The sequence below is a fragment of the Eleutherodactylus coqui genome, chromosome 12 (assembly GCF_035609145.1).
Source record: "Eleutherodactylus coqui strain aEleCoq1 chromosome 12, aEleCoq1.hap1, whole genome shotgun sequence".
NCBI classification, from domain to species: Eukaryota; Metazoa; Chordata; class Amphibia; order Anura; family Eleutherodactylidae; genus Eleutherodactylus; species Eleutherodactylus coqui.
The window spans coordinates 64,338,803-64,362,158 of record NC_089848.1 but is presented as its reverse complement, the minus strand read 5'-3'; the positions used below and the strand labels follow the sequence as shown (position 1 = coordinate 64,362,158).

The 23,356-nt window shown below is 41.7% G+C and overlaps 1 protein-coding gene across 1 annotated transcript in view; it reads left to right on the top strand.

Moving 5' to 3' along the window:
• The window catches only part of STK31 (serine/threonine kinase 31), a 57,293-nt gene extending 34,427 nt beyond the window's left edge, over positions 1-22,866 (top strand). The window contains exons 14-23 of the mRNA XM_066584690.1: positions 682-813; positions 3,066-3,167; positions 4,999-5,079; positions 5,168-5,293; positions 7,136-7,261; positions 8,382-8,468; positions 10,679-10,828; positions 16,841-16,960; positions 20,870-20,938; positions 22,561-22,866. Of these exons, the coding sequence (XP_066440787.1) occupies positions 682-813; positions 3,066-3,167; positions 4,999-5,079; positions 5,168-5,293; positions 7,136-7,261; positions 8,382-8,468; positions 10,679-10,828; positions 16,841-16,960; positions 20,870-20,938; positions 22,561-22,668 (1,101 nt within the window). The 3' untranslated portion in view covers positions 22,669-22,866. The remainder of the gene's footprint in view (positions 1-681; positions 814-3,065; positions 3,168-4,998; positions 5,080-5,167; positions 5,294-7,135; positions 7,262-8,381; positions 8,469-10,678; positions 10,829-16,840; positions 16,961-20,869; positions 20,939-22,560) is intronic.
• Positions 22,867-23,356: the final 490 nt, after the last annotated feature.

The window sequence follows — 23,356 nt, the reverse complement described above, 5'->3', positions numbered from 1 at the left end:
GTTTCATAAAACGACTTGCCTTAGTTTGACACATACTTTAATTGTTGATATACTGTTATGCCAAGACAGCAAAAAAAAAAAAAGAAACTATTCCTGTGTGAATTCAGTACAGAAATGTTTTGTCATCGCTTCCATTAAGCTTTCAGTAGTTGCAGTAAAGATGTGTTGCAAGTACTTAACTGTACCAGATTTTAGAGATTGGTCGCTACTAGAGATGAGCGAGCATACTCGTTAATGCGATTTACTCGAGAGAGAGCGAGCATCGGCGTTTGAGTACTCTCTCTCTCTCTCTCTCTCTCTCTCTCTCTCTCTCTCTCTCTCTCTCTCTCTCTCTCTCTCTCTCTCTCTCTCTCTCTCTCTCTCTCTCTCTCTCTCTCTCTCTCTCCTCTCTCTCTCTCTCTCTCTCTCTCTCTCTCTCGTAAATCGCATTAACGAGTATGCTCGCTCATCTTTAGTCGCTACCAATGCTGTATTTAGGGGCAAAAAAGGCCATCACGGAAATCATGGGCTCAATTAAGTTTTGATTTACATAACTTCAAGTACAGTTTGAAGCCTCTTACATAAAACCTTATCCAGCAATGATTAGAATAGTACAAACACTGCTGTGTGATATACATATATTTTTTACTGCCCATATTCAAAGCTTAAATCAATCCCTTTCATATCTTTGTGACATTTCAGTTCCAAAAGAATATTTCTGAATGGATCAATAAAAAAATGAATGTAGATGATTTAATAAATATCAAGAAGAGCATTAAGATCTTGAAGGCAGAGCTGAGGTGGAAACTGCATGTGAGCAGCAGCATGGAAGAGGTATGTTCAGCTTTAAAGGGAATGTGTCATGAGAACATAAACACTTGATTTATACAATAGGTTATGTTACAGCGTACCGAATCCCACACTTCCAATGCTGCCTTGCATAGGCCTGTTTCAGTAATCTGCAAAGCAGCATCTGAATGCCCAATCCTCTGTAGCGTGTAGTAACTAGCAGTGTCCCCGTGCCCCTGTTACTAGAGAAGCCAAATGCCTAATGACAGCCAGTAGATTGCACAGGCAGGCATTTCAGACTTGATTTTCAGTAGTAAAACAAAACAAAAAAATTATATATATATATATATATATATATATATATATATATATATATATATATATATATATATATATATAATATAGATTGATACACAGATTATACAAGCATAGGTAATAATAATCTTTATTTGTATAGCGCCAACTTATTCCGCAGTGCATAGGTTGTATGAAAAGTTAGTGTCTTTATATATCTTTTAAAATCCTGCCGTTTTCCCACAGCCCCTCACCCCCACACAGCTATTTCTGCACAGATCACAAAGCATGTCTAGAACATTCTCCCATAGAAGTCAGTGGGTCCCTCCTGTCCATTGTGTGAATGGTCTATCCGTTCGGCTGTAGAGTATATTTCTAAATGCGGTTAGTTGCGGCTCAAGCAGGATGACCGTCCTCGTAGTCATGTACCAAAAAATAGAATAAAAAAATCTTCAATCAGAAAATTAAACGATTGGACAAATGGAAAATGTTCCACTATCTGGTTTTAATTAGTAAAACTCTTTAACCCCTTTTAAAGAGTAGAGTTTTTTGTGTGGTTCTATTTTTGCTTTTGGCCCCCACCTTACAAAAGCCATATCTATGTTTTCTTCAATTTTTCTGTTGACAAAGCTGTATGAGGGCTTATTTTCTGCAGGAGTTTTTTTTTAGGGTACCGTTTAAGGGGCTATTCCCATCTCAGCATTTCATGGCTAAGATGAGAAACTCACAGCTGTTTCCCAACCACCTCAGCAGGTGTTATGGCATCAGCCAAGGTGAAGTAAATGGGAGGTACAGCAACTGCGTGGCCCAGCACGCTACGATGTTTCCGCATCACAGGATTTACCTTTTATTCACATTTCTTTTGGAAAACTGGGTAAACACGGAAATGCTAAATTTGCTTTTTTTTTTCCCTTCATTTTGCAGGGTGAATATTGTGATATTTTAAGTTTGGATAATTCTGACTTTTTGTCAGCTTGTTGATGGCAAATATCTAATTTTTGTTTTACTTATTTAGATTTTTTTTTAACTTAAGTAAAGTTTAATATATTTGCTTTTTTATATATATCTAAAATGATAAAGCCCTCAGGCTTTTTCTTGCCCCACACTCAGAGCCCTTAGCATGACCAGGTATATAGTGCTCTACGGCTCAGTGACTGTATTCTCTCTCTGTATTTAGATCCAATCTGTAGAGTATAGCAGAGATACAAGATATTATCAGGATACGCCAAATATACTGGGACTCCACAGTAGCATATACTATACTAAGTGGTGTAATATACAGACCTGTAATATACACTAATTCACCGTTGCCATGTCCCCTAAACTGTGGATGGCAAATCGTTCAAGCCGAATCCTCGGCTCGACGGTTCTTAAAACTTTACAACCATTTTTCCAACCCTTTTATGTTCGCTCACTAGAAAACAAAAATGCTACAAAATAGGTGTATCGCCCACGAGGCAATATATCAGTCTCAGGCCTGTCTTGTGCTAGACTAGAACAGAACTTCAACTATACTCGGAAATTGCACTTTTTTTTCCCCAGTTAATATGGTAACTTTATTTATAGTCAAAGAGGTTGTCTACTTGTAACTATTGATGATCTAGCCATAGAATAGGCCATCTATACTAGATTGGTGGGGGTCTGCGACCAGGGACCCTTGCCGATAAGGTGTCGGCGGGGTCAGTCTGCTTGTGCACTGAGCGGATTTTCTGCAGAAGGCTCCTTTCCCACTGCAGTAACAAGGCTTGGTATTGCGGGCCAAGTTCCTATTAAAATGAGTGGGAACTTGGCCTATAATATAAAGCCTGGGCTACTGCAGTGGGAACGGAGCTTTCTGTACAAAATCTGCTCAGTGCACAAGCAGACTGACCGAACAAACAGCCCCCCGCTAATCTACTATTGGGGGTCTATCCTAAGTATAGGTCATCTATCATTTATGACTGGACAACCTCTTTGGAAATAAACTAAATCATGTTTTTGACCAAGATGTAACTGTTTTGTAGTCTGAAGAATACGATGCCGCAGCTCACAGTGAAGTGAAAGCGGAAATTGCAACCATAAGGAACAAAATCTTCTGTGAGATACAGCGTGAACGGGAGGAATATGTGAGTTGATGGGTTCAAAGTGGCAAATTTTGACTCAAGCCTTTAACAATTTGAGTAATAGATTTGCCTATTTCATCCTAATAAGTCATGGGAACGGGAATGTAAAATGAATAATGCTAAAATATCATGGCATCTTAATATATCCCCTAAGGCCGGGTAATCTAGTAAATTACACTCGCGTCGGCCTGCCATGACAGAGACCACTGAGAATTTTAACCTTTCAAGACCCGAAGCTTTAAATAATGTGATATTTTAACTTTCACACAAACGGTAAGACCAAGTATCGTTTTTTTTTAACTCTGAAAAGCTTTATTATTAAATACTTTTTGTAATTTTAAATGTTTGTTTTTGATTTATTTTTATTTTAAGTTTTACTAGAAATTGCTATTGTGCAAGCAAGACAGTGAGATAGTTTTTAGCTTAGGCTGCCTGTCCACGGTCGTGACGGAATATCGCTAGTGGCGGGGGAGGAGGGAGGAGCACTGACAGGTCTCATCGCAGAGACCTATCTAATAGATAGAATCACCGTGGATGATAGTGGCAAATCACAGCATGCCGTGATTTCCATCCTGTGAGTGGAGAATCACTATGATTTTCCGCTTGTGGACGTCGGGCCGCGCTTTCCATAGCTTAGGCTTTGGAAAGCATGTCATGCGAGGTCTGCAGGCCGTTTATCACCGTGGATCTCGCAATGAAAACTCGCCCCGTGGACAGGCTGCCTTACTGTCATTAGTAGGCAGGTGTAGATCTGGGTTCTCTAGGTCTGTTTTTCTTAGGTTGAGAAATAGGGTTGAGTCTTCCATGTTCCAGTCATATCTTGACGTTCACATTACTGAAGTAGAGAATTGGGTCACTGACTGCCCCTGGATTAGCTATATCTTGGAGAGTAGTCTTTACACCCCACTTGTTTTTCCAGCTCCGTTAGCATTTGTGCACCTCAGTTGCTGACAACACGGTATCTCGGATGAATCGTAAGTCGTCACATTTCATCATTAGAGCTTGTAAGCCTTTTGATAGTCGCGATGGACGCCTAGTGATCCTGTGGACTCCGTTCTTGGTTCCTTAACTCTTTTCTTCCATGGGTGCTGAAGGAGGTCAAGGTTGAAGGGGATCCTGTTACAGTAGTGGCATTGAACTGGCTAAGATGTTGCTAGTGTGCGGATGTTAATTTTGAAGCAGAGGCTCCCTGCCTGCATTTCCATCTATCCAGATCTGCTCTTTCAGGGTCCTCTCGCAACCCAATTTTACAGTCGATGCAGAAAATTGCAGTACACCTTTGCCAGCCCACTACTTCGTCTTCCATCCACAACTTCTCCAATTTTTTCAATGTGTACACTTTTGCCTCAGCAAGTGCGGATCTGGCTCAAAAAATAGTTTCAGGCAGCAGTATCTCATTCACCCACCTAGTTGAGCCTTCTTTCTAAATTTTTACACACCCCCCAAGAGTGCTTTAAAACATCATATGTCTCAAACAGGAAAATGTCATTGTACTTCTTGTAAAATCTCTCTTATACAGTTGATATGTGACACAACTCCCTCCCATTATTCCAAGGTTTACGTCTACAGCTTTGCTTTGGTGGTGTTTTTGTTTTTTTTCCTTTTTCCGGTTTTGACATCTGTTCCTTTGTCCTCCTATAGCTGGGGTACAAATTGGTTACCACATAACCTGCATAGAAGGGACATCATTTTTTTTTGTTTGTTTCCATATAGTTCTGTTTCCCAGCCTACAGTGTACTGTGGGAACTCGGATGATTGTTTTATAATTAGTATTAAGCTCGTTTCCTTGCTTCATCTACCTCAGTTAATGTTATAAACCTTCTCATTGCTTTAGGCATTATTGAGCGATTTGACGCAGAAATGGTTTCCTGAGCTTCCTCTAATGTACTCTAATGTAGGAATAACAAGCTACATGGTAAGTCAGACTAAGCTATTCTGTTGTAAGTGGACAGTGAGGATGTATAGAGCACTATGTATTGTATGTTTACTTTCTGCCTTCATAGAATTCTGGAGGTCTTCTGTCCGGTAGTATGGAGAGAATGCTGTTTGATGCCGAACCACTGAAAGAGCTTAGCAACAAACGCCCTCTGGTATGCACAAAAGTCCAGAACCAAAAAGTCTTACTCAAGGTAGAATCTCCCTGATGTATTTGTGTATGTGTCATTTACAGTGTGTCAGTTTTTCATTGTAGTGTCTTAAAGACTTTATTTTTTCCATTGGATTCCTCTCCAGTCCGGCCCTGCAAATCTTCAAAATTTACGATTTGCAAAACCACTAAAACGATCAGTACAAGTGATAGACCGAAATCATTGGATCACAATGCTCTGCGGCCCCCCGGCTTGGGCAGCTTAGAAGACCTGACAGGTTCCCTTTAAGTAGCGCCTTTTAATTAGTAACTTAGATTAAAGCCAGAGCAATTTGGCAATTAGTGCCAGATGAAATTACAACCTTTTCACCTTAATTGATTTTCGCTTGGGTGCTACCCCGTGAGGCAACAACATTTTTGGTGACTGCCTTCCCTGAAGGGGCCTCTCCTAAGCATAGCATCATTTTGGGGGGTAAGGATCCCTGTTCTAAGGAGATATTGGAGGGGTGAGACTATACCTGGGCATCCCCTCTCGTCAATATTGTATCTTTAGCTGGCACTAATTGTCAAATTGCTCTGGTTTTAATCTAAGTCGGTAAAGGTTACTTTTTAATCCTATTCTCTGAAGAAATATTTGAGGTAATTAAGATTTTTTTTTTTTACTTCTGAGTTTCCTTTTAATTGGTAACATTCATATAGTAATAAGATGACTTGATACAAGATAATTAATACAACAGAGGACAATGTACGGCTGCAAATGGTGCTAGACAAAACTGGGGCTTGAGTAGAAAAATGGCAAATGTAGTGCAGTATTGATAAGGTTGCGCACATGGGCAGGAGAAACAGATGTCACTAATATACACCAAATGGGGTACTGCTGGGGAAAAGTGATATGGAAAAAGACATGGGGGGACTAGTTGACTGCAGACTTAGGCTGGCTGCACACGACCGGGTCGGATTGTGGATGCAGTATCCCGTTAGGAAATCCGACCCTGCGCCCCAGCTGGTGACCCCTGCGTACCTGTTTTCCTTCTTTAGCTGTGCTGTGTATGGCTCGCAGGGCCCGCCTTTGGACGCGCAGTTCTGGGCACTGGTGCTCAGGAAAGGCATTGCAGTGCTTTAGGGGGTTCAAAGAATGGCAACTAAATTAATAAATGGGAGGACAGAAGGGGAGGACTGGAATAACCAAAGAGGCTGTCAAAATTGGAATTATTTATCCTAGAAAAAGACGTTTTTTTTCTACCAAATAACTATGTATAAATACATTAGGGGACAATACAGAGATTTCTCCCATGATCTGTTTGTACCCAGGACCGCGACGGTAACAAGAGGGCATCCGCTACGTCTAGAAGAAAGCAGGTTTCACCACCAACATAGAAGAGGGTTCTTTACTGTAAGAGCAGTGAGACTGTGGAACTCTCTGCCTGAGGACGTGGTGATGGCAAAATCCATAGAGGAGTTTAAGAGGGGGCTAAATGCCTTTCTAGAGTGCTATAATATTACAGGATATAGACATTAAATAAGCAGCGGGGTTGATGATCCGGGTATGTTTGGTCTGCAGTTCTATGAGTCAGGTAGGAACTTTGTAAATGTTGATCCAGGGATTATTCTGACGGCCATTATGGAGCCCGGAAGCAATTTTTTTCCCCCCTAAAATGAGGTAAATTGTTTTTTGGCTCATTTGAGGTTTTGTTGCCTCTAGATCAACAAAGGTGGGTGGAAACAGGTTGAACTGGATGGACCTTTTGTCTTTTTTCAGCCTGGCATCCTATGTTACTATGGAGTATCGGACAATATTCACACAACAGGTTTTTACTGTTTTAGAAGTGCTTTGATAGGTCTGTTTCCAACATGTGTTGGCTGTATATGTTATTTTATCTTTTAGGGCTATTCAGTAGGCATGGATACAGAAGAACAAGTAATTGTGAGGGCATCCAAATATCACAAGGCGTGGTTGCAACAAAAAGAGGAATCTGGAATTCTGCAACTTCTTTACTTGTTTTTCTGCAAGGTAAATCCCAATAGAAAAAAACAGGCTAGGCATTAAAGGCTGTGGGCACCTTTGCAGACATTATTTTCTAATTTTTTAATATTGCATTCTATGTATTTTATTAAATAAAACCTAACATATTTGCTAATTGGTCTTCGTTAACGGTTCTGAAGCATTTGTCTTCTGCAGGTTGTGTGTGCTACCATGCAGTACAAGCTGCTGGGTGCCATTCGGTGCTCATACCATCAGACGTGCTCCCTGTCAGTCAGCCTTCAGCCCCTCGCTCTGCTCTGAATGTTAATCTAGGGGGACCTCTTTACAGTAAAATGAACTTAAATCAAGTAAGAGGTTAACGCAGGAGAGCAGAATGCTGGGCAGGAGACTGACCTGACAAGGGAGCCGGTCCAACTGAGCACTAATCACAACCCATCAGCTTCTACTGTATAGAAGACATACCAGCCGCAGAAGACTACACTGTTCAAATATTTTAATCAAAGCCAATTTCAATATGTTTAATAAAATACATTGCAATAAAGAGTCTGTAAATGTATCCATAGCCTTTAAATAGTCCATTCAGGACTGAAAATTGTTTTGGATGCTTGGAGACCATATCGTGTTTTGTGGGTCCTGTATAGGAAAAAAATAGAATTGTGTTTTTTTTTGTTTTTTTTTGTTCAGTACTCCAAGCATATATCCTCTGATTATGTTTTATCTTATAGGTCACATTTTTACTTGTATTGGTCGGTGTATATAAAGAAAAGATTAGAAGTAATACTGTTAGCTAACCAGAAACATTATATATGCAAGTTTTAAGAGGCTCCTTCATCGGGTAGGTGTCACTTGTTCATGAAGGAGCCTCTGTGCTCTGAAAGCTTGCATACACAATTTTTCTGGTTAGCCTATTATTAAGAAGGTATTGCCTCTGTAATACTTTTTGTCTTTTATTTTCTTATAAAAGTGTATTTAACATCACACAGGTTTTTCTGGCTAACACAGTATCACTTGTGTCAAGACTAAAAATTGACCTGGCTGCAAAAGGGTTAAATGTATACCATGCATTTTTATGCAGTGCTTATTTGGGAATGAATGTTCTGTATGATAACATTTTAAACGATTCTCATCTACTTATCGTGTCTTGCAGTTTGATCCCGTGGTGTACGTGATGGTTCCCTTCTATCCTGGTGAAAGCTTGGGCTGCATACAAGCCAACAATAAACTGACTTCATACGTGAGTACATCGTATCAATGCGGCGACCTGACAACTTACTTTAAAGTTCTAACTTTCATTACATCAATGATGCATTCTGATGCTAAGATTATACCTCACAATCAGTAGGAGAAGAAGCAGGATCTATCTAGCTGGTACATTTCTTCATCATACTCCTCCAGTCGATCGTCTCTGGGATCTTGCTTGGTTTTCTTGTATTTTTGAAATATGACTCTCACTAATATGTGATAACACCGTTGTGTATCCACTTTGAATTGATGCTTAGAGGATCTGTCCCGTCCTCCTAAAGGCTCATTCACATGACCGTGATTTCGGCGTATCTTACGCTCGCAATGCACGGCCTCGGGACACGCGATGAATGGATTCAATGTGAGAAAAAGATCGCAGCATGCTCTGTTTCTCCACGTATCACTCAGCGTGAGCCCGATTTCCCCCCCCCCCCCCCTCCGTATAGGCGGTGATGCATACGCAACGAAGCTATGAAACAGAGCAGGAAATTGAATTTAAAAAGTCACACTGCGCATGACCTCGTCTGTGAGATCGACTGTCGTGTGTAGTGCACTGATGCTGTCGTTCGTGGCGGTAGCCACCTCATCAGCCCTCATACAGTAATACGCTGCATGACCCACACCATGCAGTTGTGTGAATGAACCCCTAAACTAACAGCGTGTGATTGTAGCTGGTGACTCCCTGATTCCTGGGCACTTTTTTTCCCCTCAAGCTTTCATATGGCTGACAACATGGGCATCTGCAGCATCCATTGTTTTTGGGACAGGAACCTGATGTCCTCTGACACTGTCGAACCGATGGAGGTAATATTGGGGTGGCTCTAGCAGTGTGATCACATACAATGGGGTTAGGAGCTATTTAGATGGGACAATTATCACGGAAATGCACGATAATTGTCGCATCTAAATTCAAAGCCATCGCGCACTATCCGTTTACTTTTCGTGTGTCGCTCACTTTAAACCAGCATAAAAAATCCTTGCTGGTTCACTCACTTTTCGTTGCATCTTAACGCTCCCCACTCAGTGTTTCTAATCAAATGTGAAGCACCTTAAGGGGAAGGGAGCGATACTCAGAAGTGAGTATTTACCTGTCTAAACGTTCTGCACGAGCGCTAACAACTAGCGGTGACGTAACCCGCTTGTGCAGATCGCTTAGCCGACAGTCCGTTGTAAATGAAGCAGAGGTCTTGAAAGATCATGTTGCTGGTACTGTTTGTTTTTGTAGAGGGGCAGCTTAGCTCTTGGATTTCCTGTGTGGCAGGGAGATTATCAGGATATTAGCTCATCTTGTGCCTGGGTGTAAACTCCTATTTAGACACAATGATTATCGCTCAAAAGCGATAATCATTGCGTGTAAATGTGCCCATCTTTCACTTTGCTGCCGAACAATGGGTTTCAGTTCGGTATGAAATCCATGGTTGGTCAGAACAGCTAAGATGGACCGCACATTGTCTTCTGCCCCAGGGAGTGCTGATTACATTGTCTTAGCTGTCAGCCCCGCGGCAGAACAAAGCAAATTTATTCAGAGAACAGCGGGTGGTCTGTTCCCTGATTACAGCTTTTGGTGGCTCACACGCTACTAATTGGTACTAATAGGCATTAGTACCAAGTAGTAGTTTATGCAAAAATGATCACTCAAAAGCCATCTTTTGAGCGTTCATCTTTGTGTCTAAATGCACTATAAGGTATCTGATATTTCCTTGAAGTTAATACCTTTCCAGAACCCTGCAGCACGTTGAATGGTACTAAGTGATCTGCAGAGCTGCTGTTGGGGATGGAGAGTCGAGGAGCCATCACAAATGAAGAAGCAGCCATAGAGGGAGTTCAGAAGCAGCTGGCTAGTGGATCCTCACTGAGATGCTAACGGAAGGCAGTGGGATCCTGTGGGATGTTGGAAGCTAAGATCACGCTGTTGGAGCCGCTCTAACGCTGTCCATACAAATGGTGCAGGGACAGAGCACCTCAAGATTCACGCCTATTTGACACTGGGTTATGGAGACTAGTTGCCAATTTATTCCTCAGTTAACATGCTGCCTGATAAAAAATAATGCAGGTCCTACTGGAGGAACATCGCCACTTACAGAAAAACCTACTTTGGATCAGAGGTTCATGAAGAGATTAATGTATGCTGCCAGGTTAATTGGGTGACGTGATGGGTGGTTTTTAAATTGACACGGTTACATCAGATGATTTTCTTTGCAGGAGACTATGAGAGTGATGAGAGGGGTAGCCCATGGCTTACATACGCTGCATGCCTCCAATATCATTATTGGCTCTCTACACGAAAACAACGTGTTTGCTGTCAATCGGGAGAGGGGTATAGTTGGAGATTTTGACTTCACAAGAGATGAAGTAAGTAAAAGTTTAAAGTTACAGCAGTGTTGACAAGTGCAGTGATTGTTTTACACTAATGTTAATGTATTTGGAAGACTGATGAAATCCAGGGATGATAAAATGTCAGCTCTTTCCCGGGTGTTAACATCAGCACTTCTAAGTCTGATCACTGTTTCTAGTCAGGATGATTGTCATTTTAATTTGCCAGTATCAAATCTTGTAATGTACAAACATTTCCCGTGTAGCAAATTGTAGTCCACCCTGAGGTTCAGAGACTACTGCACTTAAACTTCTTGTCCCTAGATTCTTACTGGTGACAGGTTTGGGACTTTTCCAACATCTCATGCCCAGTTTAGACGGACCAATTGGCATTCAGAAAATCGTTAAACAAAACTGAACGAGAATTATAATCGTTCAGTTTAAGCGCAGGCAAGCGAATGAACGACTAGCAAGAATCGTGAAGTTCTTAATGGTCCAGTTTCAGCTGGGGTAAAAAAAAACACCGGCTCGTGCTCTTTTTCGTGCCGTCTAAACACATAGGAATGTGAAATGATAATTGTCCGAGGACTGTATGATTCTCAACGAGAATCATGCTAGCTAAATGGCTGCCCAAACGCGAACGAGGTGGTGATGACGTCACCAACTTGTTCCATCAGGCAAGCAAGAATCGAGAGATTTTCTGCTCGTGTGAAAGGAGCATTATATTTTTTTGGGATAGAATGAATTTAGAATATTAGAGGCGTAGCATCTGGGGCAGATGGCCTAAAAGTTTTACTTTATTTCCACACACAACAGATTTTTCTGTGGCGAATTCAACTATTTAACTTGAACACCTGCTACAAAGATTGGGGTGAAATTGTTGAAAATCTGCTCCAACAATTGGCATGGTATAGATTTTAAGATCTATTTTAATGGTGTCTCATGAAAGCCATTTCTGGGAAAGCAGCATGTTTCGCCTACAGCAGCTCTAAGCTCCTAGTGAACACCCAGCTTTTATGGATTTCTATTATATTGATAGCCCAAGATTTAGATTATTCTCCCTTAGGGTACAGTCACATGACTATTTGCTGTGGGGTTTCAGAAGTGAAAAATCTGCAGTGAATTTTCACCTAAAGGGTATAATAAATGCTCAAATCAACAGCAAGAAATTGATATGCTGCAGACTTTAAATTCCACAGCATGTGAGACTGCGACGGTAACAAGAGGGCATCCGCTACGTCTAGAAGAAAGCAGGTTTCATCGCAAACACAGAAAAGGGTTCTTGACTGTAAGAGCAGTGAGACTGTGGAACTCTCTGCCTGAGGATGTGGTGATGGCAAAATCCATAGCGGAGTTTAAAAGGGGACTTTGTGTCTTTCTAGAGCGGAAGGATATTACAGGATATCAATCTTAAATTAACTTAATTTGGGTATACAGGCAGGTAGGAACTATTAGGGGTTGATCCAGGGAACAGTCTGATTGCCATTAGGGAGTCGGAAAGGAATTTCCCCCCAAAAGGGCTAATTGGCTCCGGCCTCTTGGGGTTTTTGCCTTCCTCTGGATCAACAACACAGGAGGATAACAGGCTGAACTAGATGGACATTGTCTTAATTCGGCCTTACATACTATGTTACTAATTCCTATGTTACTAATTTGTTAAAGCTCGCCTGTACTGTAAATGCTGCAGATTTTTTATTTTTTTGCAAAAATGTTCAATATTTGCAAAAAAAATTTTGCTGCCCCCGCCTTCTACACATCAATTTGCATGTGCAATAATGAAGGGTGAATTGCGTTGTCCATAGTGACACAATGTGGCTACATTGTCCAATCACTAATGGATGCATGGAAATTTTGTTCATTGACATTCAGCAGCATTTCTTTTAAATGGGTATTCTGTTTTTTGTTAATTTTATAGAATAGGAAAGCATACACTTTTCTAATATACATGTATTTGAAATTCTGCTCACATTTCTTATATTGCTGTAAGCCTCTAAAAATGTGTGTGTATATAAAACAAAATGTGTGATATATAGAGATTTACACTGTGCAACACAAGTCTTGTAACAGATAGGCGGCTTATAGTAACTTTAGTGCGCTGAATTCAAATATGATATCCGTTTTTTCTGCCACATAAGGTTTTCTGGTTATGGGGAATAATGTAATCCAATTGTCATTGTATTTTTTGGAAATATGTCTATACAATGAATCCAGTCGGCTCGCCATTAACCTTGCTTTACAAAAAGAATAACCAAAGTGATTGCGCAACTATTTTGCAATTGCTGTTACACACCGCGCGGTGACTGAACACTATAAGGGTAGGTTTATGTAATATATAGGGTACGATCATTCACCAGTAAGTTGTAATTAATGAACTGTGGTTTTACAGGTCATTGGTTAGACTGAGACTATTTTTCAAAATTTAATACCAATATGGCCGCCTGCAGACAGTTGGGTCTGATCCGGCTGCGAGAATTCTCGCAGCGGGACCCGATCCGAGCCCCTGCAGGAACCAGCGTGGCACTCTCCTCTCCCGCGGCTCTTTGATGTGCTGACGCAGAGCGGAGCCAGCGGCCGGGGATTGACTTTTCTGTGCGGGGCTCTGTAAGCCCCACACGGAAATAGAGCATGCCGCGATTTGTTCTCCGTGCGGACAAATCGCGGCCGTCTGCCTAGGATTGTGTTTTCTAATGCAATCCTATGGCAGCTTCCACGGGCAGAAATTCTGCGGGAAATCCCACCGTGGAATTTCCGCCTGTGTGCAGGGGGTCTATGGCTGAGCGACACTGATGTCTGAACAACCCAGACAATTTCTGCCATGTCTGCGTACAGTTCACAATAAAGACACAGCGGAGGAAAATAATATCCCTGGTAAAGTGGGCCTATGACAAGTATTTAGGAATAAAGCTTGGTGACCAAGATAAAAAGTGGTACCGCACATCTTCTGTGTGTCATGGAACACTCATCTCACACAGAGGCTGTAAGGCAAGAGTAGAACGCCATGTACCATTCACATGGTATGACCATACTGACTGTTACTTCTGCATGACACATACCAAAGGTTTCTCCCGTAAACAGAAAGATAACATTCTGTATCCAGATATACCTTCTGCAATAAAACCTGCACCTCATGACACCAGATTACCTATTCCTGATCCAATGGGAGGGTTGGTATTGGTCTCTGGCTGGGTAGTATCCCTGGGGCTACTATCATGGTCACTATTACTACTCAAACCAATATAGGGGACACGGTTACTACTTAGGCCCCTGTGGGGTTAATTATTACTACTTGGGCTACTAGAGAGGTCACCGTCGGGCTCATTCCCATGGGCATAAGCGCATTTCAGTCGTGCAAATGCGCTATATTTTTGCATGACTAAAAATCGCTTACGCCTGTGTTTTTCGCCTGCTATGGCGTGTTTTTAAGTGTACAAAAACATATTTGTGCATGCAAAAAAGAACATAGATGGGCTCATTGAAATGGTGTGCAAATAAGCAGGTTTCCTGTGTACTCAGTGTGTATTTGTGCCCGCCCATTCACTTTAATGGCTTATTGCATTGTGTAATACGCACCAACGAGGTTATGCTGCGTATTTTTTTCACGCAATTGTACATCATGCAAAAAAAATATGCTCAATGGGTTCTAGTCACTGCGTATTACGCACAGAAGACATCTCAGTCTTTGAAGACCGGTACAAAGGGAAGTACAAGCCGAATATGATGGGTGACTTTTGCTGGTTCTTACGGAGGGAAAGTAATGTCTCTTACAGGAGGAAGTCAAGAGCCAAGCGACATTTTCCACCACAAACCGTTAAATAGTAATATTATGGCTCGTCCAAACTGTTATCTTTAATAAAGGAAATGGTTCGTAACTTGAAAGTGAGACGTGCCGCTAGTATCCAATGTTACTGGTGGAATCAGCAGGTTGTCATTTTACAGAAACCTATCAATTACGAAACATTTTTTTAAAATTAGTTGCACATCGTTATTAGAGAGAAATGTCTATCTGTGTCTCATATACATGCAGTGTGTGGAGTCCGGTCTGTGGGGGGAACTTGTGGGGCTATGTAGTACCAACATTGCATCTTCGCCACCTCCTGACGTGATACTGATTACTAGGCAGGTATAGAATAATGTCCATCTGAAGAGCAGGATTGTTGATGCTCGTGCGAGCGTTCAATCAGACGTTGGGCCTAAAACGTATCAGCAATAGGAGAAAAGGATATCTAATACAGATGAGCGAGCATACTCGCTAAGGCAAACTACTGAGCGAGTAGTGCCTTATTCGAGTACCTGCCCGCTCGTCTCTAAAGATTCGGGTGCCGTCAGGGAGCGGCGGCGGAGAGCGGGGAGGAGATCTCTCTTTCACTTCCCCTTCCCCGCTCCCCCCTGCTCACTCCCGCAACTCACCGCTCACCCGCATCGGCAGCCGAATCTTGAGAGACAAGCGGGCAGGTACACGCATAAGACACTACTCGCTCGAGTAGTTTGCCTTAGCGAGTATGCTCGCTCATCTCTAATAACTAACTAACACTCAAACACTGTGGACAGCCTATCGAACACATTCTGTAGACCAAATTGTCAGTTTTCTGGTTTTACATCAAATTACCTTCACTGGAAAATAAATAGACTTCCAGTAACATGAAGCACACCGTTCTGTGAAAGTTTCTGTTAGTTTGATGTCACCTTTTGCATTTGAAAAACTGTTGAATCGATGATGGCATTCAGAATGACTGCCCTGTTGGCGATACTGCCGCCCATTCCGCCATGCTCAACCGTGTTCGTCTTTGTATAGCCGCTGACAACGGTCATTTTGAACATTTTCTAATAAAGCCCACTGTTTTTGCTCCTTTTGTCTTTATCTTTTACAGTCAGAAATTGTTTTTATGCTAATTTGTCTTAAATTGATTCCCTTCGGTTATTTTGGTGCTGCAACAAGCAGCTCCACACACACTGAAAAAATGTGTACCCCTGCATAGGTATAGAAATATGGGCACCGTGTGTATGTATGCAGTTTACACACCTACAGATGGAGAGACGCACACAGTAAACACGCAAGGAAATGCAGTGAAACACGCATTGTAATAACCACTAGAACATCATTATTTCATTTAGGCCTGCTTAGTAATGCCATGGACGTGTGCAGGCTCAGGACATGTATGACCTGTAGCCCTGTTGCTTACTGAATTCCAGGGGTCACATGATGTGTAGGGGTCAGTTGAGTGACACTATGTTTCGACTTATTCACTTAGTTCATGGATGTGTTACACAGGTCTGATCCATCAGCTCCCCCATCCTACTGTGTAGTCGGAGACCAACTGCACTGATGGAAGAAAGGTTTGTGAGCAGAATTTTAAATGCATGTAGATTAGAAAATTGTGTGATTTGCTATTCCATAAACAACTTCATAGAAAAACTAGACTGGAACACCCCTCTAACTGTTGGTATCCTATGCCAAGTATGGTCATCGTGAGCAACAGGTTGTAGTAGTCTTATAGCAACATCTCCACTACTTAGTGCTTTGTAACCTAAACAACACACCCACTTTGTTTAAGACAAAGGCCAAAAGCATCTATAGAAATAACGTACTTTACTACAAATTTATATATAAAGATATAGCTAGCATAAATGGGGTGAAATGAAATACACAGACACAATAAACCGTTTACTTAGAATGGTGTGGTTTACAGGGTAAACTGTATGGGGTCTGTATAGATATTTAATTTATAATAGCTATATATGATTTCATGTATAGCAGATTGTGTGAACCCTGCCTCCCCTTTTTATGGATGTTTTGTTTTAGATTTGTGTATTTGTAATGATTTGTAATAAAGTATGATACTTCCATGTATACTTTGTCCTGTGTCTTAGACAAGGTGGATATGTTGTTGCATTGTAATGCATAGGACTGGTATTGTATGGTTTATAAGCCCTTCTCTTTTGTTTTTTTGGAGTAACCTTCTAAACTGACACAATGGAAAATAGTTAATTGTGATCATGAGAGTCTGCGTAAACTGAAGTGATTGACAGATTTACTTTTGATTGCTTTTCTAGGAGCAGCGGAGTTCAGCCACCTCTATTTGCTTTCCAATGTTGACTGCTCCAGAAGTGAAATTGGGACAACCAGCTTCAGCTTCCTCAGATGTGTATGTCTATGGAATCCTTCTGTTGTGGGTACGTGATGTGATAAAGAGCATATATTTAAAATATTGCAAAATTGCATTCTGTGATCTTCATGGTAATCTTATCCCATTAGTGACCAAGTCTGTTTGCGCCTTAATGAGCAGGCCAAATTTTGGAAATCTGACATGTCACTTTAACATAATAATAACTCCGTAAAGGTTTTGCATATCCCAGTGATTCTGACATGTTTTTTCGCCATATATTATACTTCATTTAGGTGGTAAAAATAGACCCATAGAATTAGTGGCTATTTATTAAAAGCGCCAAAATTGGGAAAATGTTGAAAAAATTGTCCTTTTTTTTTCCTTCACATTTTCAGCTGTAATATGTCAAATATGTGCATACATTGACTATGTTCTCCTGACTTCAACGGACCCTATGAGATCTCTGAGAGCAATAAGAGATAATCCAAAAAGATCCAGGATCTTTAGCAAAATTGGAATGTTCCTGGTTTGGGAGATTAGTGCTATATAAGATGCTGATTCTCTCAAAAATCTACCCCTCTTAATTCCGCATGCCACTATACTAGAATTTCAAAGACATTTATTGAAATTTTATTTGGAATAACAAACGACCGAGGGTTGCATCCACCATATTATATCTCAATCTCAGACAAAGATCTGGGAGTTCTTAATTTATGGTCACATTACCAAGCTATAAATCTAAACTTATCTACTCCATGGCTGGATAAACCCCAGAAATCGGCATGGCTTCATATTGAGCGATTCCTTCATAAGAATAGAGCCCTAAACTCCCTTCTCAAAGCATCAGTTCTCAGCATATTATACCCGAAGCTTTCCCGATCATTAACCATACATGGTGTGTCGCCTCCCATACTGGCGTCTCTTCAGGCCTGGAACTTTTGTGCTCACAGACATAAACAAGACTCTTAGGCCTCATGTCCACGGGGAAAATCAGGCCCGCTCCGGATTCTCCATGGAGAATCCGAAGCGGGTCCCTCCTGCCCCGCGGACATGAGTGCTGAAAATAAGAATAAATAAGAATAAACTTACCTCTCGCATGCTCCGGATCTCCTTTTCGCCGCGGCACCATCTTCTCTCCGTCGTAGCCGGATCTTCTTTCTTCGGCTCGGCGGATGCGCAGGATGACGTCGGTGACGTGCCCTGCGCATGCGCCGGCCCGAAGAAAAAAGATCCGGCCGCGATGGAGAGAAGATGGCGCCGCGGCGAAGAGAAGAACCGGAGCGGGTGAGTAAATCCCGATTTTTGTCTCCCGCAGATCCGGACGACTTCCATAGGCTTCAATAGAAGCCCGCGGGAGACCCGCACGAAAATGGAGCATGGTCCAGATTTTTTCATGCTCCATTTTTAAAAAAATCACTTTTATTGACCATCCGCGGGTATTTATCTACCTGCGGGTGGTCAATGCATCCCTATGGGATGCGGATCCGCGGGCAGGAGAAGAGTTAAAATCCGCTGCGGATTTTAATTCTTCTTTTGCCCGTGGACATGAGGCCTTACAGGAGACCCTTTGGGCTGCCCTTGAAGTGCCTTACATATTTCATTCCTAATCTATCTGTGGAAGGGTAACCTAGATCAGGCATCAGACACATCTCGGACCTTTTGGCAGGTAAGGAGATCATTCCTTTTTGGCAAATTTACAACTAGGAGAATGCACTCTCCCTGATAAACTGTTGTCTATACTATTGAGGAGGGGTCTAAATAACCGCTCATGCACTAGAAGACATTGCAACATGTTCTCTGGAAATATGGGAGACAGTAAAAAAGCCCATTTGTTAAATTGGGAGAGAGACCTAAAGAAAAGCTTCACGCCAACACAATGGATATTGTCTTTGATTTGGGCGAACAAATCCACCCTAAGCACAAATCTTCTCCAGGCAAGATTTTGACGCGGTGGTACTATTAGCCTTCCCACTTGGCGAGGAGCCTTCCCAACACTAGCAATCAATGTTGGAGAGAGTGGGCAGGAGGGGACCATATACCACTTGATCTGGGAATGTCCATGAATACAAGCCTTTTGGGATGAAATCTTCCACATTTTGCAGTCTGTAACAAATGGCAAAATCTCTAAGGGTTCAGAGTTAACCCTATTACTGCTACAGTGCAAGGATGATACCCCCTCAAGCCTGAAAATGAGCATGCCACTTCCTACTGGCTATTAAGCTAGCCTTGACTAGAAAGTGGAAATCCGCAATGCCTCCCACAGCCAAGGGAAATACATGACATAATAGACCACAGCTCCTAAGAGAAAATACACGATCTAACCAATGAGTCCCTATTAAATGTTTACCGGATATAGAATCCTTGGCTGCGTTCTATCCAGAAATAATCCTATCCATAGACCTAGTCCTGGTGGGCCTGCATTTGCACAGGCTCCAAGAGGCCTAAATGAGATAATAATCCAATTATATCCTTTGGAGTCTATTTATCAGTGGACCTCCCAGTTGTTCTGACCATGGATCCCTGAGATGTGGCTCAGTGAAACTAGATATGCCACAATGAGAGTATGTGCAAATATTCTATACTTTTGATAAGATGTATATTTCCATCTGCTTACTTTATTTTGGAAGCACATTTGAAAAACTTTAGTGTTTTTTTTTTTTTTAACCATTTAAGAGACGTTCAAATTTAACATTGATAAAATTTTGAGGAATATTTTGTTTTCCAATACCAAGCCAAGATTTCAAAGGCTCATAGGTGTCAGAATGATAGCTCCACAAATGACCCCATTTAAAAAAAATAGATAGCTTTTATGGACTCAGCAATACCAGATATGATTTTAGGAAAAGGGTTTTGTTGGTTTCTTTTTCTAATAAAGCTTTTTAAAACTGTCCCGATATCACTCCATTCAAACCCTGAACACACGGGACATAAATGTGCATCTTGTGTTTTTAAGGGGTTAAATTAAACCAGTCACCAACAAAATGCCATCAATCAACTAAGAGCCTTATTTAAATTTAGGAGGAGGCTCTGAGCAGATTGATATGTAGTTTGGTATAAAAATATTCCATATAACTTGTATCTTATTGACTGAAATCTCTGCTCACTCTTTGGTTAGCAGTCCAATGGACAGTCAGATCAGCGATTGATGGCCTTCCCTGTATGACATGTTCACACAGATTGCATGTTCAGTATGACAGATTCCCTTTTAAAAGAAATATAAATTTTATATATGATATACACGATTTGTAAAAAGGGAAAAAAAGCACCATGAATCAGTTGTTATTTTGCTGCAAAACTTGGTATGTAATTACATCTGAGGCAGATATGCAAATGATGAGACTTGTGTTGATTAGATGAACGGTCTTGTCACCTGAGGCCCTAAAAGTGGTTCCCCCCTTGGCCTATAAAAGGCTCTCGGAGGCTCCTTGTGTGTAGTGACCTCTTCTTTCGCTTGTATATAGCTTGTTGACCACTAGACGCCTCTACGACGCAGAGAAGAGATTTCAACAAGTAAACAGAGTCTAAGAGGGGCGCATTATTGGAATGCGTGAAACTGGATGATTGTATCAACAAATGGCGCCACCTGGGCTGTGCTGACCAAACTGTTAGGAGGTGTTGGGACCAGTGAATGTGTGGGGGAACACACACAAGACAACCGGGCTCAGGACGCGCTCAACAGACCACCAGTACTAGAGGCTCCCTTCAAGGGGTCAGTTTTCAGCAATAAATAATCCTTTTGCTGATATTGTAATCACTTGTAATAGCATTACCGTCACACCGGTTCATTCCATCTGACAACTCCTTATAGGGGAGGGATGTTTTTTTGACAAATGAGTGTATAATTCTTTCAATCCTGCTTGAACATCAACCTGCATAGTATTTTATTTTCTTAACATTTAATTTGTGAAAATATTTTTCCAGAAGGAGCTCTCGCTATATTTGTCTAAATATCGAAAACTTTTTCTTTTCTTTTCAGCTCTGCACGGGGAGCAAAAGTATTATACACAAACCTGATGGAACTCCTGATCTTAAGAAATTTGACTTGGTATGTTATATAAATTTTAAGCAAGGAAGTCTTGTCTTGATATCCGTTTTGCGGTCGGAGGCTTTGTTTTTTTTATGTAATAAGGGACTACATGGTTGTTTTTGAGCTTTTATTCATTTTGCTTTAAATGTTTAACTTTTTTCAACTTTTTTTTTTTTCAAAGATGTCCCGCTAAGGGATTTTAAAACTGCTGATATGTGGATTGCTCTGTATAGTACATGCAATACTTGTGTATCGCAGTGTATTAGGCCCTATAGCGGGGCCTAAATGATTTTTGCAGGGGGCAGACCCAGAGGCCATTCTTGGGGTGTGTTCACATGTAACTAATTTGCTGTTGATTTTCCACAGTTGAAAAATATCCACAGTAAATCTGTTACGTGTGCTGCTGGGATCTGTAGTTCTAAGCTTCCTAGCAGCACAGCCCTCACAGGGTTAATTGATTGAGCTGGCTGGGTGTGATACTTCCTGCTAGCCAATCCCCTGGGTCTGTGCTCACATATAAACCCAGCTCCTGGTCAGTTTGTCTAGTGTTTAGGGTGAGCAGTCATGAATCCTTGTCTGTTGAAGTTTGCTGTGTGACTTGCTATCTTTGTTTTGTTGCAGCTTGGTGTGTGATCTTGTGTCAGTATGGTTTGCTGAATTTGTTTGCTATGTCTGCGCTAGGTTGGCCCCTAGGGGCCCTCTAGTAGATGTGTCTTGCTAGTGTAGGGACTGCAAGATACAGGGGGCCTTGCCGGGGCTTGCAGCTTAAGTTCATTGGCCAATGTACGAACTAACACCTCGCATTTATATTCAGCTCATCATCTGCTATTAGTGTTTGCATTGTGGCTGCTGTATGCTGTGTATTCTGGCTCTGTGTGTCCTGTTGTTCAGTCCCTGTCATGTAGCATGTGAATGCGTCCTGTTCTAGGATCAGCTAGGGCCGAGATCCGAAGACTGCTGGGCTGCCCTTATTGGGGCAATGTCCCCGCTTAGGTAGGGCCAGGTCAACCTCCCGGTAGCACAGGGACAGTTTGCCAGAAACCTGTGTGCATCACGATCGTGTGGGCCCCGTTCTTAGTTTGCCCACATGATTGTAACAAAATCTTTACGGAAATCCACATATGTATATCTGCAGCAGATTTCATCCCTTCAGTTTTCTGCAGCAAATCGGCTGCTTTTGAAGGCACCCTTAAAGGGCTTCTGCCTGCCACAGCTATCCTTTGGCACTATGGAGGGATGAAGGGGTACAGAACAAGCCCTCTCCCTTTTGCAAACCACTGCTAATTTGCAGGAACTTATTCTCGCTAATGATGTACGTGTACATTAATTGTTGCGAGTGGGTGAAAACTGTAAAATCCCCCAACTGAGAACACAGGACAAGCCGCCGCATCACAACAAACATACTTGTTCTGCACATCGCACCGCTCGATCAAAAAAGGCCATTGGCTGAAATACACAGCTGCCATCCGCTGTAACAGAGAAAAGAGAATTTTCTGTTTTCTGTCGTCTTATCCTTTGATTGCTGCAGTCAGTGACCTCACCACTGTCTGATCGTGGGGCATACTCTTTCTTGGGGCATACTCGGGCAGCCTGGCTTCTTATGTTGGCTCTTCTATAATTTTTCCTTTTATTTCCTTTAGGATTCCAAAGCAGAGTCTCTCCTGTCTCGTCTCGTATGCTGTGGAGATCGTATGCAGGCGGAGCAGATCAAAACTCATGAATACTTTCAGTTTACTGAAGCAGCTTGAGCTCACAGGCAAATCAGTAAAGGCAAAGCCTGCAAGTATATTGGCATCAGTCTGTTCATTGTTATTTCCGGACCAAATACAGCACTTCCGTCCAGTTTAACTGCTCTTCGGTTGCCTTATTAGTACTGTTAATACAAATATTGTTTGTTTTTCATTGTAAGTTTGTGTTCAGAGCTTTCATTTTCCTTTATGCAATAAACACTGAGATCTGTTTTTCGGACTTGTTCTCTTTGATGGTAGTATAGAAATGATGCATTAGTAGGTTACTAAGATCTGGTAAATGTGTTTTTCAAGTGAGTCATTTTATATTTTATTGTTCAACTTTGAAAACAATTTTGCCTTTGCTGTCCTTGCTACACGTTACCCCGTGCCATGTGTATAGTGTTACATGCAGCTAATGGGGTTTTACAGCAGTCAGAATAAGAGTGGTTTAGGGCCGGAGAGGGCACAAAATAACAAACTAAGCAATTCCAACTGGTCAAATGTCCCCGGGGTCCAGAGCAGCTGCTGCAGCAGTAACATGCTGTTCGTCGTCTACATCAGTGGTTCTCAACTTGGGCATTATTGCCCCCTGGGGGTGTTTTTACTTTTAAAGGAGGCGGTGGAACAAAAAGGGGCAGCAGGGGAGTGTTGGAAGATAAAGGGGGTGGTAGGGTGGCGTTCTGTGTTTGCTTTGTTTTGTTTTTTT